Source organism: Juglans regia, chromosome 6 (assembly GCF_001411555.2).
Source record: "Juglans regia cultivar Chandler chromosome 6, Walnut 2.0, whole genome shotgun sequence".
In the NCBI taxonomy this organism is placed as follows: domain Eukaryota; kingdom Viridiplantae; phylum Streptophyta; class Magnoliopsida; order Fagales; family Juglandaceae; genus Juglans; species Juglans regia.
In genome coordinates this window covers 27,561,296-27,579,857 of record NC_049906.1, presented here as the reverse complement: position 1 = coordinate 27,579,857, position 18,562 = coordinate 27,561,296, and the positions used below count along the sequence as shown (strand labels likewise).

The window sequence follows — 18,562 nt, the reverse complement described above, 5'->3', positions numbered from 1 at the left end:
TTAAACATCCCTCATTTAACCACAATCTCAACTACATAAACCAAGCATACTAGAGTTGAAGAAAACCTGAGAAGAAACATCCTTTTTTTGTGAAAGCATAGCATAAAAAACAACTGTAGATCTCAGCAAACCAGAAAATTCTAATCGAACCTACTAGTTGGAATAAAATCATTGGTTGCTTACTGTAACGACCCGACCCTATATTTTTTTTTTTTAGGAATAAATTACAAATAAATTTTTTTAATGAGTTAAAGTGAATTATCAGATGATTTTTTATAAACCTAGAGTTAAGTCTCCATTATTATTATTTTATTTTTTATTTTTTTTTAGCTTTTATTTTTACTCCAAGCACGTGTGTATTAGAGTCCAAACACTATTCCTATTCTTATTTCCTCTTCAAAATGAAACTCTTAGCTACCGGTTTTATTCTATAAATTTCAAACACGCACGTAACTTAATCCACTTCCATGCACGTACGTTTCTTCTCCTTCTTCACTAGGGTTTTCTTGGGTCCATATATATAGAGCTAGGCTCATTACGTCCAACCACCAGCCCCATCCTCAAGCCGAAACTAGCCCCTCACACTCCCAAACTACCCCGTCGTACTCTGATCCCCTCCACGCCAAGGCAAACAGCAAGCCCCCCTCGTCGCTGCCCTCCACCACCGTCGCTCAGCCAAGCCTTCACGTGCACCACACCCCGTAAGCCACCCGCACGACGGAAACCCGTGCATTAGCACTGCCCAGCCCCACATTTAGTTCCGCAGCATAGCTACCCCGCAGCACCACCTTGCCCAAGCCAAGCAAACCACATCTCAGCTCCTCCCTCTGGCCACCTCGTAGCCCAGCTAGCAGAACCACTGCACGGCCTGCCCTCGGAAAAGCCATCAAGCCGCTGCCATCCTCCCCTGTTTTAGCCCCTCGAAGCAGAGCATCCTCACTCAAACCTGGAACCACGTTTTGCCACTTTTGGGCCGCGACGCCACCGTCAGCAGCAACAGACGACGCCGGAGATCAAGTCTCCACCGCCCAGTGACGCCCAGCGCCACCGCCCGTAGCCCCTATACACGCTGTGTGGTGCGTAAACTTTCTCTCTGTTCTCCCTCCCTCCTTCTCTCGGCGTTGCATCACCCTGCCCAGAGAATCCCAGCCGACGCCGACCCCTCCTAGCCACCATGAAACCCGGCCAGCCACCAGACCCACCGCGCATCAGCTTCCTCTCTCGGTGAGCATCGCACCCCAACCCGATTGCATGCATTTCCTTTCACGCGTAAACCAAACCGGATCATGCAACCCGTAAATCAATATTTGTTTTTGGTTAGTTAAATTACAAAAAATGCCCCTCTATTTTATTTTCCCAAAATGCCCATGTTCAGTATGTTATTTTCCAAAAATATCCTTGCTTATTTAAGACTAACGGGTAAGGCTATTTTAGTGTCGGGAAGTGTTTAGGTTTAGAAAATATAGACTATTTTAGTAGTTAGGTTTTTAAATAGAATCACTTGTTTAATTAGAAATTTATGCAAAATACGTGTTTATTTTTTTATAGGCGACCGATTTCGTGCCGAAAATAGTGGATTAGCATTGCAAGGTAAGTAGCATGATCATATCCTTACGCGTATGTACAGTGAGCTGTTTGTCTTTTTATAAAAGATATTATGCATGTATGCCCTTTATTGGAAATCCCTTTTTACGTATCCAAAACATGATAAAATTATGAAAAAGTCATGATTTTATGTGAAAGATTATTCATGAAATTATTTATGAAATGCATGATTTTATGTGAAGATTATTCATAAAATTATTTATAAAATGCATGATTTTATGTGAAAGATTATTCATGAAATTATTTAAGAAATGCATGATTTTATGAGAGAGTTATTTCGTAAAATATTTATGAAAAATCATGATTTTATGCGATGAAACATGTATCACGACATTTATGAAAGAATGCGATTTCGTTTGAAATCTATGATACGATATGACAAGTATGTATGTGATTTCTTTTGAAATCTATGAAATGACAAGTATGCAAGTATGATTTGATAAAATATGTAACGGCCTATGTTATGATATGAAAACGGTACCTATGTTATGGGCATATTGTATTGCCAGGTCGTGCATGCTGGTAGTGCACCCAGTATTGTCTTCCTTATGTATGGATTCCACAACCCGCAGCCACGGGCGAAATCGGAATCTTTTTAGATTCGCTAACCCTAACTCACGGGGGTCAACAGTGGGTAACGGCCTATGATAAGTGAAAGATAAGTTAATGTTCATGCTCATGTTATTTATGCATGTATTTATGAATATGCATGCTTTTCAAGACACCTTATGTTTATTATGTTTACTGTATGATGTGTTGCTTATTGAGTATTCGACTCATTTTAGTTTGTTTTCATGTTTTTTTTAAACCCCCCAGGTGATGACATTTATGAAGATGAGACTGCAGGACAGGACTTGACTCCGGGAGGCAAGGCTGAGGCCTAGACAGATTTTGCTATGATTATTTCTATAGTTTAAATAAATTATTTTGATAAGCACATAAGACTTCTGTATTTCTTAATAAATGCTTCCGCAGACTTTATTTTAAATTTTCAGTATTTATTGAAGTTTGTTATTTTATGGAATTCTTTCGTATCTGGCGCGTTGTTAAAAAGGAAAAGCTTTTTATATTTAAGTTTAGTAGTAGCACACTGGCTCATCGAAAATTCTAAAATGTCTTTTCGGGAACAGGGTGTTACACTTACTTAGGCTATTAATCTCAAAGAAAAGTGTTAAAAGAATAGATTCTCATCTCCACTAGTTTAACACATAGTCATAAAGGGTTAAACATAGTCAAAACATGATTCAAACTCAATATTTAAAACAAAAGATCTTCTCAATATTAAAAAGAGTTGAAATAAATATCAATATTCAATAAGCCTACATTTAACACGACAGCAACCAACTACCCCAACATGCGTGTTGATTAATTAACTTGCTGCTTGATCAGGTAAATGTTTGTGAAACCCTGTTTCCTGCTAAATAACTTTTATACAAATTTCATTAGCAAAGCTACTATCATGCACTGGAACCACAACTCAGAACCAGTATTCCATGGCATGGTAGTAGTGTATTTTAAACAACACCAAAATAATTGACAAACCAACCCAGAACCACAACTCATATGCACAAAACAGAACCACAACTGTCATGTGCACAGAAAAGAACCACAACTCAGATGCACAAAATAGAACCACAATTGTCATGTGCACTAAAATGCAACTGCACTAAAACGAAACCACATAACAGATGAAGTTTGTAGTGCAAGCAGTCACAAAGGCTAGTAGAATGCAGAAAACAAAAACTAAAGGCCACTTCAAACACAAGAGACAGATACACAAAATTAAACCTCAAATAGAGGAACATGCACATCAGTTCCACAGAGGAAAATAATGCATGTACAGAGAGGCTGAGTTGTGTAAAGAGGAAAATATTATTTATGTCAATGCATCTTATAAAATATGTTCAAGATCTTATACAAATTTAGGAAAACAGTTCTCTGAAAGGTGTACCATTGGAAGAAACTTAAATATCAACTTCACTTGTTAGACCATTTAGTATAGTTAAGATCTGTAACAAAAAATCATATATCCTATCAACAATTAGAAAAAGGAAAAACTAATTTCAAGACACTATTTACAGAGATTGAGGGAAGGAGAGTCATCTCTTACAATGGTTAGAGTTGGATTTTTTGTAAAGCTTGTAATCCTTTAGTTCTTCCAATTTCATTCCTATCTAAAGATTTAGCAAGTTGCTAGTTTTTCCAGTCATAATTGCTCAAAGGCTTGTCATGTCTTATCTATCCCAATTCCCAATTCCCCTATATTGGATAATACATGCATGACCGTAAAGATCGAAGTTGAAAATCCCACTTTCATGCTCCTAAGATGTTGCTGGAACCTATTGACATCAATATATTATCACATTCAAATGTGGGAACATATTGACTTCAATATTCAACTCTCGTTGCCTTAGAATCTGGAGGGAACCACGTCCTCAAGAATATGCCTGCCACTATTCTAGCTAGTTCAGCTAATCAATTTTTTTTCTTTTTTCTTTTTTATGATGCAACTCGATCGGCATCGACCTCTCTACTTGAGATAGCTATTCTCCAATTATCAAAAAAGTGAGAACTCAATATTGCATCTGACTCGGAACCTTTACATTGGATTGACTTGTCTAGATGCAACAAGATGCTTGTAAATACTAGAAATCATGTGCCAAGTTCTTTATGGGAACAATTAAGCCCCTCTTCTCTCTGTCTTTCAGATCATCTATAAATAATAGTAGTGAAATAGTAATGAATAATTTATTAATAAAAGACTACTATTGGTGAATAGTAATGAAAAATCCAATCGATAGCCACCACTACCAATGACTTTTGTGGATGGATAAAGTATTATCCTATTACAAATAATATAAGATTTTATTGTATTTTGTTTTCGTTGGGAAGCCACACGATTTTGAGGTTGTGAATTAAATAAAGAATTAATCTATCCAACCCCCGGTCCCCTAACCACACGCCACACTCCTGACGTGGCGAACCCGGTTCATCGCCAAGTCACGGTTTATCATTCATCCCTCCCAAGCTCCTTCATTCTCCCTATTCTCCCTCAGACCTCTCACTCGACACAGTACTCTCCTCTTCTCCCTCTCGAACCTCTCACTCGAAGCAGAACTCTCCATCTTCTCCTCTCCATTACCTCAGACTCTTCTCTCTCACCCCGATGCCCTCACCCCCTTCAGTCCCGAACCCTAGAAAAATTCAGCAACCTCTCACTCGACGCAGTACTCTCCCTCTCGAACCTCTCACTCGAAGCAGAACTCTCCCTCTTATTCCTCTCCATTACCTCAGACTCTTTTCTCTCACCCCGACACCCTCACCTCCTTTAGTCCCGTAGTTAAGTCTACTTGCATCCCTTTTACACGTACGATTTCAAATTCAAGTCCTACTCATGCGTAAAACAAACGCGTCCAGATCTGACACCCATTAATTTTCTGTATGAACTCAAGACTTTTGAGAAGACTTTTGAACTCATAGTAAACACATGCATGTTCGACGTTGTTGCCGAGAAGTTTCTCGACCCACTTTATCTCTATAATTATTTATTTGGGATGAGTTCTGCAACTCTATAATTGGACCTCTTGCTAGATCGTAATCGCGCATACGTACAGAGTAAAGCCAATTGCTGTGGGACCAATTAATTGATCATTTTAAACAACTTTGAAAGTTTGAAGAAAGTTGTATCTTTGTGGGATATTCTTCTGTCTTTTTACAATAGAGTCATCATCTAATAAACTTGCACCGTATTGGAATTTTAGACTTTGGAAACTTCTTTATCAATTTCCAGACGTGGGAACAGCATAGAATGATTTTCATGTACTAAACAAGTTTTATTAATTGCAGTGGGACCAATTAATTGATCATTAATTTTAAACAACTTTGAAAATTTAAAGTTGTATCTTTGTTGGATATTCTTCTGTCTTTTTACAGCAAAGTCATCATCTAATGGAAATCAATGGACCAACTTGAACTTCTTTTTTTTTCTTTTCAAAAAGTATCAACTTGCTTTGAGACCAAATTGATCACTTTAAGGACAGCAATGGAAAACAGAGGAAAAGAGACAAAGAAAGAAATGAGGGGGAACGATGGGAAGAAGAAGAGGGAAAATGGAGAGGTGAAAGTTGGTGCTTGATTTCCAGTGCCGAGTGACAATAAGCTCCAAAGAAGTTGCTAACAAGTTTCTTATCTTTCTCTTAATTTTCCTTTTATGTAAAAAAAAACTGAAGACATAACGTATGCGACATTGGCCTGACTAATACACTTTCTTAAAAATAAAGAAGTTGCCTACAAGTTATTTTATTTATTTATTTATACGAATTATTGCATACTGATCACACTCATGACTAGCTTGTATTCTTTGGTTTTTTTTAATCATGTCGACGACCGCGACTACAACCACTCATTTTTGGTCGGTATTGGATCCCTTTACACGGTTTCAAATTCAAGTCCTACGTACTGTGTAAAACAAAGGTCCAGATCTCACACCCATTAATTTAATTTTCTGTATGAACTCAAGACCTTTGAGATTTTCTAGCGTGGGAGAATAGAAGTTGTCGAGTATCGAGAAGAAGTTGTCAGTAAAGATTGAGAAGACTTTTGAACTCATAATAGCAAGCATGGTTGTTGAACTCTTAAGAAGACTTTTGAACTCATAATAGCAAGCATGGTTGTTGAACTCTTAAGAAGACTTTTGAGAAGTTGTCGAGAAGTTTCTCTTGATCCCACTTCTGAGATATGTATGGGGGGAATTAAATTGGTGAAGCCCAACTAGGTAGCCATGTGCCATTGTGCATCGGTGGGTCCTATGGTTTCATAATTCAATTGTGTACCTTCCATATTACACTCATTCTATTATGGTTACTCTTTATCCATTTCCCGACGTGTGAACAGCATCTATGCTAAAATAGAGTAAAGTCGATTGCTGTGGGACCAAATTGATCATTTTATACAACTTTGAAGGTTGAAAGTTCTGCAATCGTACAGAGTAAACACATGCATGCATGTTCGACGTTGTTGCCAATAAGTAGTTGCCGAGAAGTTTCTCCTTTCTCTGACCCACTATATCTCTATAATTATTTATTTGCCATAAGTACTGCAACTCTATAATTGGATCTCTTGCTAAATTGTAATCGCGCATACGTACTGAGAGCATGTCTTCTTCTTCTATGGCCTTTCAATCAGGAGCTACTTCCTCTTCTTCATCTCCTTCCATCCATCCATGGAATCATGATGTATTCTTGAGCTTTAGAGGTGAAGATGTTCGCCGTAACTTTATTTCCCATCTATACCAAGCTTTGCTTCAAAGGGGAATCAATACTTACATAGACAACAATCTTGAAAGAGGGGAGGAGATTTCACTGGCACTTTTCAAAACTATTGAAGGGTCAATGATTTCTATCATTGTATTCTCTAAAAACTATGCAGAATCTAGATGGTGCTTAGATGAGCTATTGAAGATTCTTGATTGCAAGGAAACAATGAAGCAAATTGTTCTACCAATTTTTTACGACGTAGATCCATCAGATGTACGGCATCAGAAAGGGATTTTTGGAAAATCCTTTGATAAACTTGGAGATAAGCTCAAGGATAATGCAAAGATGCTGAAATGGAAGGTAGCTTTGCAAAGAGTAGCTGATTTGTCTGGTTTCCCATTAGCGAAATTCCGGTAAGCTTTGCCTATATGTACTTTCTCATGTGAATGCGCATGCTATATTTGAGAAATTTATGAGGAAAATTGAGACAAATATTAAAGGATCTTATTGGTGAAGATAACATATCATACAAAAGGAAAACAATTTGATATTTATGATTATTTTTGGGATTGAATAATTATATGAAAAAAAAAAGTTAAATTTTAGAAATCCTTTATGATTCAGGGATTAAATATCTAGTACTACTACCACATTAGTTTCACATAACGTTTAGTTTCAATTTGTTTCTAGATATAAAGACTCACAAAATCTCTTAAATTATAAGTTTCAGATTAAGTTTTGTTATGAAACAATGTTCAGATTAAGGAAGGAGAAAAGCTACCGGCCTTTTACACCGTAATCTACAGCTATCACTTTGTTATGGAGAATGAAAAACACTATATATTTTAACTTAATTAGATTCATACGTCATCTATTGTGAAAAGTACTCTAACTATTTCAATTTGTCTTCTCTTTTTTATCGATAGGGATGAGTCAACATTTATCCAAGAAATCATTCAATGGGTGGACATAAGAATAGTAAATCAAACACCTTTTAGTGTTGCATGCCATCCAGTTGGGATAGAGTCTCGTATACGAGACATTTATGATCAACATCTAAATATCGAAATGAATGATATTATACGCGTGGTAGGGATATTTGGAACCGGTGGAATTGGTAAGACAACTATTTCAAATTATATCTACAACCGAATTTCTTCTCAATTTGAAGGAAGTTGTTTCTTAAAAGACGTTAGAGAAACTTCAAAAAGGAAAGGAGGTCTACTTGAACTGCAAAATAGACTTTTGTCCAAGATCTTAGGAACAAAATCGAATATTGATGATGAAGACAGAGGCATCAATGTGATAAGGCATAGACTTTCCTCTAAAAGAGTTCTACTAATTCTTGATGATGTGGATGAGTTGGTCCAAATAGAAAAGTTGGCTGGAGATCGTGATTGGTTTGGCTCAGGAAGTAGAATTCTCATCACAACAAGAGATCAACACCTATTAGAAGTCTTTGAAGTTGATTCAAAATACAAGGTGAAGATTTTGGATGAGAATGAAGCTCTTCGACTGTTTAGCTTGCATGCTTTCAAGAAAGACGAACCACTTGAAGGTTATGTGGAGCTCTCTAAACAGGTAACAAAATATGCTCAAGGTCTTCCACTAGCTTTAAAAGTGCTAGGTTCAGATCTAAAAGGTCAAAGTATAGATGAATGGAAAAATGCATTGGATAAATATAGAAAGATTCCCAACGATGATATTCAGAAAGTACTCTTAGTGAGTTATGAAGGTCTGCATGCTACTGAGAAGCAAATATTCCTTGATATTGCATTTTTCTTCAAAGGAGAACCTTTGGCAAATGTCATGAAAATATTTGATTGTTGTGGTTTTTCTCCGGTTCATGGAATCAAGAGGCTCATAGACAAGTGTCTTATTACTATTGAAGAGCATTATAATAAATGTGTCAAGATGCACGAATTGCTACAAGTTATGGGACGAGAAATTGTTCGACTAAAATCACCGGAAGAACCTAGCAAACGTAGTAGACTCTGGTTTCACGAGGATATCCGTGAAGTGTTGGAAGAAAGTACGGTAAGAGTAAAAAAGAATATCTTGGGTTTTACATTTATTTCCTTTTCCAAAAGTGAAACCTAGTGGATTTTTTTCTTTTTTTGAGAAAATATAAATCGTATGAATTTATACCTAAATAAATGTATATATATACATAAAAGTAATCTAACAAATTAACATAGCTTGACATGGTTCATCAAATTATAAAATCACTTTTTTTGTAAAGTAGATCTAATGGATCCGATGAAAACAAGTCAGTTTTTATGATTATTTTTGTATAATTTTTTTATGGATATAGCAGTACTCATATATATATATATATATATATATATATATATGCTTTAAATTATCAATATGAATTTGTAGATATATATAGAATCCGTTTATTGATAATTAAAATGAGTCAGTAAAAGTACCAAATCTGGGTGTCCTTTTTTGGTTCCAAATATCCTATATTTTTCTAATTTCATGTCTACTGTCTCCTCAAGCTAGCGTTTGTTTTATTGGAAGTTATATTTTATATTTTATATTTTAGCATGTTGTCTATTTAGTATTGGAGATTTTAGCAGAGTAATATTAATTGATAAGTACAGAGTATTATTTTTCGTAAAAAGACAATGTTTTATATTTTAGCATGCGTCTATTTAGTATTGGAGTTTTCAGCATTCGATAAGTAGAAAGTACTATTTTTCATAAAATATCTTCATGCACTTATATCAGGGGCCAAACAAAATTGAAGGCATAGTATTAGATTTACCTAAAGGCGAGGAGGAGATGATAAGCTTGCATCCGGAAGCATTTCAACATATGAAAAGACTTGGAATCTTTATAAATCGTAATGCATGTTTTTCTTGTGCACCCAATTATCTCTCTGAGAAGTTAAGAGTACTTGATTGGTCTCGATATCCTGGAGAGTCTTTGCCACATAATTTCCAAGGAAAGAAACTCATTTTCTTTAGTATGCATGCTAGCCTCATAAAAGAGTTGGGGGATGGATTCAAGCCCAAGGTACGTACACAATTATAATCATCATCAACGACTTTTTTTTTTTTTCTTTGAATTATGTAGTAAACTCCATTATTAAACTTTTCCTCTTTTTCTTTTACAGAATTTGACGACTATGACTTTATATGATTGTAACTTCTTAGAAAAGATTCCAGATCTTTCAAGCATCTCAAATTTGAAGAAATTGAGTGTCATGTGTTGTACAAGACTAGTTGAGGTGCATGATTCCGTTGGATCTTTGGAAAATCTTTCTCTGTTGAATTTTTATGGATGCTCTAAACTCCAAATCCTTCCAAGAAGCCTCAATTTGAGATCTTTACTTCAGCTTTGTTTTGATGGATGCTCAAGCCTTCGTTATCTTCCTAAAATCGAGTGTAAAATGGAATGTTTAAGGAAGTTGTCTCTAAATGGCACTGCAATAGAAGAACTACCTTTATCCATCGCGAACCTCGTTGGACTTGAGGTTTTATCTCTATCGAACTGCAAAAACCTCCTGCGTCTCCCAAATATTGTTTGCAATCTCTTGCAACATTTAGAATTTTTCTCCATTGCTGGTTGTTCAAATCTTGTAAACAAGATGGGGAATGATGGGCCATCCCATCTGGCTATTGAGTCTACAAAAATGAAAGAGGAGATATCATTATGTGAAGAACCACTCCATGAATTGGCGCCTCCAACGAATTCAAGCAATTGGAGCACTACATTACAAGAATCGAATCTTCAAATTAGTTGTTCCCATTCAGAATCAAAATTCTTTCCAATATCTAGTTTATTTACCATGTTTAACTCCTCCGTCAGTTTGAAATCGTTAGATCTATCAAAGATTGGAATTGTTAGCCTTCCCACAAGCATCAAAGAATTCGTTGCACTAATTCAACTTCACTTGCACTATTGTGAGAAACTTGAAGAAATAATAGAGCTTCCACCAAATATAAGACACGTAAATGTTGAAGGATGCAAGTCATTAGAGAGATTTTCGGAAGTATCAAAAATATTGGAATTCAATAGAAGCCACATCAGATCGCTACAAAGAATTTATTTGTCCGGTTGCGACAAAATGCATGTGAATATATGGAATGATAAAGTGCAAAATCCATTATTGTGGAAGGTATGTATGTATGTGTGATCTCATGCATGTATTGCTTAAATTAAATTAAATTGATGATGATATTTAACGTTTAACAGGGAGTCTATGAATATGATGCTACTTTGTTTCCAGAAAATCAGATTCCAGAGTGGTTGAGTTATGTTCATGAGTTTTTAAAAGATAATGATGATGGCAGACGGAGGGGAGCAAAAGAAGAGTGGGTAATAGATATTGAGGGGCCACACTATTTGGAGGAGATAAGCGGAATTGTATTATATGGCGTAATATTTTTTACAGCTAAGTTTTTCGTTCATGGTGGTATTGATAGAGCTAAGATAACTAGTAACAGCTCAAATTATGCATGCTATATTCCAGAAGGGGTACATTTGATTAATACGAATTCGGACAGACCAATGGAAAATAAGCCTGCATATACTATATGGGTGGGGTACTCCAATTTACAATCTTTTGGAGTAAAGGTTTTGGACAATTTGCGAGTTCAATTTGATTTACGTCATCATTCCGATGGGATGGTGCCGTTTTATAAAAGTTGCAGAGCGAAAGTGGTATACAAGAATGAAAGGAGAGCAAATAAAAAAAGAAAATTAGAAGAAGAAAGTAAGTCGCCCCTGTTCCTTCGATTATTTTCAAGTAATATTTAATTTCCTCCTCTCTGCCTATTATATTTTTTTAGTTATAATAGCAATTTCATAGTCGACTCCATGGTGCTTGTTTCATGCATCACATTGTATCACTACTAAAATAGCTTGCATCTCTATGCCCTTTTTGAGACAATACCCTGTTTTGGCCCCCTTAAACTTTTGCCAAAATAGCTCATTTGGTATTCTTTTTTGCACTTAAATTGGTATTCTTCAATTTTTGTTTTCTCAGCAACCAAACTGTGTATGGAGAGTGAGACGCATGCGCATGAGAGATTGAATCAGAGCAGTGAATGTGTGGAGTGATGCTACAATGACACAGAGCTCCATCCAGCATTTGACTGAGAACAAGTTTGTGCAGGGCAACCCAAGTATTGTATGGTTTTGGTTTTGGTTTTGCTCTGAGTTTTGTACTATTTGTCTAATCTGGCAAAGGCATGTATTATCCCGTAAGATCTCTTTATGATTGTTTTTGCCAATGATATGGCCATTTTGTATAAGAAATTCTAACTACGTACATGCATTTCTTTCCAAATCATGCCTTTCTATTTTCGGGTAGAAACTCTACTTGCTACATCATTACCAATGTAAGACTATGAGGATTCTTTCTATTTTCGGAGAAAGCAAACCAGGTAAATACGAATTGAGAACTCATGATATTGAGCCACAATTGGGGTAGTTTCAGGTATCGAGAAAGCAGAGCAACTCAACTATTTCAAGCAGTTTCAGGTGAGATTTTCCTTTCATTTTTGTTTGTTCTCTCTGGTATTTGAAGACTTGAAACTACCCTAACAGACTTGTTGAAGTGCAAAATTCCATTGGATCCCTAGAAAAGCTTTCTTATTTGAGTTTTGAGGGATGCTTCCACAATAATCACTTGGCTTTTTACTTTTTTCGTTTACTTATAGCCATTAGTTTGTTTCCTGGATGATGAATTCAAGTGTTGTGCTACCCTGAAAATTTTCTTCTATATCGTTATTACATCTCTCCTTATTCAAAAACTCCCATTAAGCTAGAGGGCAAGTTTCTTTGTCATAATGTCTCTGTATTTTGTGCTGTTTTATAAATTCATCATCCAAAATAGCCTCATTTAGTACTAACCCTTTGTATTTTGTGTTTATATCAATTTTTTACCGTAAAAGTAGTGCGCTTAGACTTTTAGTCTTCGTAAATTAGGCATAGTTGTGATGCCCTTGTATTTTCAGAAAATCGGATTCCATTGTTAAGAGTCCTTGATGATCTGTTTTTGAAAATTGCTGATGATCCTACATATACCAACTATCTTCATGAGTTATTAGAAATTGAAATTGTTAAGAGTTCGGTTAATGTCCAGCTGAGCGGAAGAGAAGAGATAAGTGGAATTGTATTGCATGCTGTTCTGCTTTCTAAAGAACATGGCATCTCTAGGTGTTTTATTTATGATGCTGAGATAACCTGTAATGGCTCAATTTGTATGAGAAAAGCATTTATTTCCAAATCATTAGCAACTTTACTTGCTACTCTTACCTCTTCATTATGGCCATACTATTTCTAAGATTGTTATTCCTTTCAAATGGCCACATATAAGCGAAATAACCACAGATTATATTTTCTCTGATGGGTGGAAATAGCATCTGTGCAAAAACAGAGTAAATGGTCATAGCATGAATGCCGTAATTTCTACGTCCTTTTGTTTGAACGACCATACCATCAGATAATGCCCCTAATTTCTATGTCAGAGAGTCCTTTATCAATTTCTAGACGAGGGAACGGCATCTGTGCTAGAACCGAGTAGAGTCAATTAATGCTTTGGTGGTTGTACAAATATATGGATGATAAAGTGCAAAATCCTTTGTTGTGGAATATTTGAATCTCAACGATTGTGTCCTATCAAAGTCTGACTTCTTTACAACATTTAATTTATGATCCACTTTGGGAACGCTAGAACTGTCAAGGAGTGATAATGTTATCCTTCCTGCAAGCATCAAAAGATTTGTTGGATTGAGGTGCCTTATGACATGATCATTGGTTGAGGTCTCTCTCTCTCTCTCTCTCTCTCTCTCTCTCTAATACGTATTTGTGTATGCCATTAATTTTTATGGGTTGTATTACTGAAAGTTATAATGGTATTCATTCAACAGGGACAACTTGAAGAGGCACTTTCAGGTGGAATTATATTTCCGGGGAATAGGATTCCAGACTGTTTTAGCAATGATGGATAATGACATGTACGTTTATAAGAGCTGAATCTTAAGACCATTACACTATTGCTACTGTCATCCATCTCTCTCTCTCTCTCTCTCTCTCTCTCTCTCTCTCTCTCTCTCTCTCTCTCTCTCGTTATTTATAAGATTGAACAATTTGGAGGTTACCGTCAATCTTGCCAAAAGTGGGGGAAATCTTCATGCTTAGCTTGTAAGCTTTTCACTTTGGTCGTTTACTTATAGCCATTAGTTTGTTTCTTGCATGATGAATTCAATTGTTGTGCTGCCCTGAAATATTTCTTCTATAGCCTTATTACAGCAAGTTTTTGCTAAACACACTTTGCAGAGAAACCAGAAAACACCACTTATCTCATTCAAAAACTCCCATTAAGTTGGAGAGCAACATATACAAAACAACAAAATATTGATACGGACTTCTTTTATAGATTTTAATAATCTGTCTTGTCTAGGATGCTTTGGTGAGACTTAATGATGTCATTATACAAGAGAAATCAGTTGGGAAATCCAAAATAATCTATCTCAGTTATTAAAGATTTTAATGATGTCATTAAATAAGTGCCAAGGTGAGACTTAATGATGTCATTATACAAGAGAAATCAGTTTCTGGTCCATTCCTTTAGTTCAAGTTCTCACCTGGGTTCAATTTTCATTCAGATGGGAAAAGATATTGAAGTTTCATGTAGCAGTGAGAGAAAATACAAGCACTTGTGCAGCAGTGGGAGGAAACAACTCTGGGGGGCCATCATATTTGCCAAAACCTGTCAACTCCATTCATTGCATCCAAATCAGAGTGAAGAAACTCTTCCAGTAATCACTGAAGCAGTCAATAGAAAACTGGATAAGATGATCATTAAAGGAGATTTTCTAGTGCTAACCACAGCATTTCAAAAACTCCCCCATAAATTTCGTTTCTCATAGACCATATATGTTGATACCAATCACTGTCATTTGCTAATTGCTGGAATTTCCACCGACAAAAACTCATGATATCTCAGTTGGAGTTGTTTTAGCTATAATTTATTCTGTGGGGTTCTAGCTGAGTATTCATATCAAGAGCATTTACATAATTTCAAGATGATCCCAGGCATTTGGAGAACGTACGTTAGACCTGATTTAGAACAAGTTAGTGCAGGGTAACCTAACTACTTCAGGCAATTTCAGTAGCTTTAGTACTTGTGCCAAGTTTAAATGTGACCTGCAATGCTAGTATATGTATGGTTTTGGTCTTGGTTTTGGTCTGAGTTTTGCAGCATTTGTGTAATCTGGCAAAGGCATTTAGATATAAGCTGGTGGCTTTACTCTGCAAGACCTCTTTTTCATTATTTTTGCTAATGATACTGTCAATTTGTATATGCAATTCTGGCTATTGAGTCTATGAGGTAAATTCCTTTCGTTTTTTTTTTTTTTTTTTTTTTTTTTTTGTCTTTTTTAACCGAATGTGGCAACTATAACTTCCAATGATTGTCGTTTCTTAACAAATTTGAATAAATCAAATGGCCAGGTATCGAGTATAGGAATTGAACAGCATAATATATTTTCTCTGATGGATGGAAGGATTCAAAGTTACCGATTATCATATTTAATAGGATGATGAATAGAATGATGATTTTCATGATCATGTTTTTCAACATGCATCTGTGCTAAAACAGGAAAACAGAGTAAAGTCAATTGTTGTGGGACCAATTAATTGATCATTTTAAACTACTTCGAAAGTTTAAAGTTCTATCTTTGTGGGATACTCTTCTGTCTTTCTACAACAAAGTCACCATCTGAAAATAGAAAGAAAGAGGGCCGGAGAAGTTTTGGCGCTGGAACAGACCAAATTGAAGGCATGCTGATAGATTTACCTAAAGAAGACTTGATATGCTTGAGGTCAGAGGCATTCACGAAGATGAAAAAGTTGAGAGATATTTCATAAAACATAATGCACGCTTCTACGAGGCTCTTAGTTATCTTTCTAACAAGAGTTAAAGAGTACTTATTTGGAACAGATATCCGTCGCAATCATTGCCATACAATTTTCATGGAAAGAAACTGGTTGATCTTAGAATGAGGGGATTGCAGGTACAAACACTAATTAAAATATTTCTTTCCTTAATTTTAGTTATGTTGTAATCATATTTGAAGTGAACTTTATCTCCAATTTTGCTTTACAGAATTTCCAGAATATGACCAGAATGGACTTGTCTGTTTGTGAATCTCTGACAAAAACCCCCGATCTTTCTCGGATTCCAAATTTAGAGTGGCTCGATTTTGCTGATTGTACATACTTAGTTGAGGTTCATGCTTCTGTTGGATCCCTTAATAAGCTTGAGCATCTCTCATTTGCCCGTTGCACTAAGCTTACCAGTTTGCCAACAAGCCTCAAGTTTAGGTGTCTTAAATTCCTAGCCGTTGAAGGTTGCTTAAGACTTCAAAATTTGCCTGAAATCGAGTTTGAAAGGGAATGTTTAAGGAAGCTTAGTTTGGCATACACCGATATAATAGAATTGCCTTTATTCATTGGGCACCTCTCTGGGCTTGAAGTATTAGATCTAAGAGGCTGCAAAAATCTTGTGCATCTCCCGACTGGCATTCTTCGATTTCGACATCTGAATACTCTCGTTCTCGCTGGCTGTTCAAAACTTGTTTTTATTCCAAATATCTTGAAGGATGATTGTTGCTCAATAGACCTTCCGGAGCTGGTATATTTGGATCTTCAAAATTATCACCTGCCAGACCCAGATATCATGATGAGTTTCAATCACTACTTTACTCTGCAGCGTTTAAATATATCAGGGAGTGATGTTATTAGGCTTCCTGAAAGGTTGAAGAAGTTTGATGAGTTGAGGACCCTTGAGTTAAAGAATTGCAAGAAACTTCAAGAAATTCCTGCACTGCCACCAAAAATAAAAGTCGTAAATGCAACTGGATGCATGTCAGACGGATTAAAAATACCGCACTTCTTTAAAAGTCAACCACGAGACCCACGATGGACTAAGCTGGCACAAAATTCCAATGGTGGTATCTATCTTGCTCATTCGTCTCTAGCAGGCACAAAATTTCAACAATGAGGCTTTGTTGAAATTTATTGATAGATCAGTAATGTGATTATAGTGGTAGATCAGTAATTAGATAAATAATTAGTTTTATAAATTGGTAATAAATATATATAAACGTTTAGTACTATGCATGAACTAATAAATTTATTTAATTAAAAGAAATATATAATTTTGTAATGAGTGCAGTCCAGCTATTAAGGAATACATTAATATGAGCTCACAAGAATTATCATCTCATAACAACATGTATGAAACCTTGAAGAAGATTCCTAAAATTTAAGTTGGGAAGGCTGAATTCATGACAAAAATTAAGATGAAAGCTCTTCAAACACAAATTCTGAAGAACACCTAATTAAAAACACCATTCTTTATGTAAATGGGCCAGCCAACATACAAAATCGTCATTCAATTGGCAGGCTCTTATCACTTAGAGTTGCAAATCCAAAATCGTCAAGTTTATAAACATTATTCTTTACATAAATAAATATTATCAGATTTGACTAAGTGAGCAATTCCTCTTTCATGTATAAACTGCAATGCCTTTGCAATTGCGTAAATCAGGTATCAGAAATGACATAATAATGGTAAAAGAAAATTCATATGTAAGATGTTCTGATCAGTTGAAGGTCAGTATGGAGCACCAAGTTCAGAAAAATTAAAATAAAAGATTGTGCATTTCAATAACAGGCCCTGCATCAAGATCTTCGGTCATAAAGTGGCGTACAAAATGGTACTGAGAGAAGATAACCTGATGCAAGGCTAGCAATACTTATTACTCAGTTAATAATACTAATTAATCTTTAAGCATATAATCACCACTTTAAGTTTTAGAAGATAGTCACGAATGGAGGAAAAATGGCTATTAACAATCTTGCAATCACCATCTGTTCAATAACTGGCCCTGCATCAAGATCTTCGGTCATAAAGTGGCTTGTTGCACCGATCAATTTCACGCCGGCGTCAAAAGCCTGCCAACATAAGCTAGCTAGTTAAACATTAATCAACAATTATGAAGGAAGCACAAATTTTTGAAAGGTGAGAAAACATATAAATTATGGATCTTGCAATCATCGAACATGTGTAGATGGATTCCCACCTTTGAATGATGCGACAAAAGGCCACGGTGAATGTTTATTATATCTCTCCAGAACTCTTCAAGAAATTGCCAAAAAGTATCTACAAAGATAATCCTAATACTAAAATATCAACTATTGAAATGATCGTTCACTTACATCTCTCCATGAGCATTTCTATTTCTGGTCTTCATATTGATAAAATCCGTTTGCTGATAGTCCATGAGACACAATTAGTTGTATATGATAGAGATAACTCCAAGATGGACCGCATCCGGCAGTGGATCTCACAAGACGTGCTTTCAGCACCCATTTCTTCTGCTGCATAATCATGCAATAGCCAACTGGTTTTTGCCACACTTACTACTACTATGGTGCACGTTCTGCTATTCGGTGGAAGTGATTTATGGGAGCAAGGTAAAAGTGCCCTTGGAGGGAGTAAAAATGAAGATTTACATACCAAGCTTAGGAAGAAGTACAAATCAGTTCCTACGTGATGGTTTATTGTCATCCTTGTGTTGAACATTGTTCTTATAATGTATGCTTCCATGCATTACAAGCCTTGGTGGGTTGTCCTGCTAGCTTGTGGCACTGCCAATTTCTTCACTCTCCCAATT

At 35.9% G+C, this 18,562-nt stretch overlaps 2 protein-coding genes across 3 annotated transcripts; both read left to right on the top strand.

Annotated features, from left to right (window-relative positions):
• Positions 1 to 6,680: 6,680 nt before the first annotated feature.
• LOC108997513 (disease resistance protein RUN1-like) lies at positions 6,681 to 12,111 on the top strand. 2 transcript variants are annotated; one of them, XM_035690570.1, is made up of 6 exons: positions 6,683 to 7,273; positions 7,787 to 8,897; positions 9,597 to 9,884; positions 9,985 to 10,989; positions 11,067 to 11,586; positions 11,860 to 12,111. In XM_035690570.1, the coding sequence occupies exons 1-6, from the start codon at positions 6,759 to 6,761 to the stop codon at positions 11,931 to 11,933; spliced, it is 3,513 nt and encodes a 1,170-aa protein (XP_035546463.1). In that variant the 5' UTR covers positions 6,683 to 6,758; the 3' UTR covers positions 11,934 to 12,111. The 2 variants fall into 2 exon arrangements, with proteins under 2 accessions (XP_035546464.1, XP_035546463.1); XM_035690571.1 differs by lacking the exon at positions 11,067 to 11,586 and having other exon boundaries at positions 6,681 to 7,273.
• A 3,229-nt stretch (positions 12,112 to 15,340) lies between these two features.
• On the top strand, positions 15,341 to 16,884 carry LOC118348662 (disease resistance-like protein CSA1). Its single transcript, XM_035690738.1, has 2 exons — positions 15,341 to 15,895; positions 15,988 to 16,884. The coding sequence occupies exons 1-2, from the start codon at positions 15,881 to 15,883 to the stop codon at positions 16,882 to 16,884; spliced, it is 912 nt and encodes a 303-aa protein (XP_035546631.1). The 5' UTR covers positions 15,341 to 15,880.
• Positions 16,885 to 18,562: the final 1,678 nt, after the last annotated feature.

Coding starts and splice junctions, on each gene's coding strand:
- LOC108997513 (XM_035690570.1), top strand. CDS start 6,759: ATGTCTTCTTCTTCTATGGCCTTTCAATCAGGAGCTACTTCCTCTTCT. Junction 7,274..7,786: donor TTCCCATTAGCGAAATTCCG/GTAAGCTTTGCC, acceptor TTTTATCGATAG/GGATGAGTCAACATTTATCC. Junction 8,898..9,596: donor AAGTGTTGGAAGAAAGTACG/GTAAGAGTAAAA, acceptor CACTTATATCAG/GGGCCAAACAAAATTGAAGG.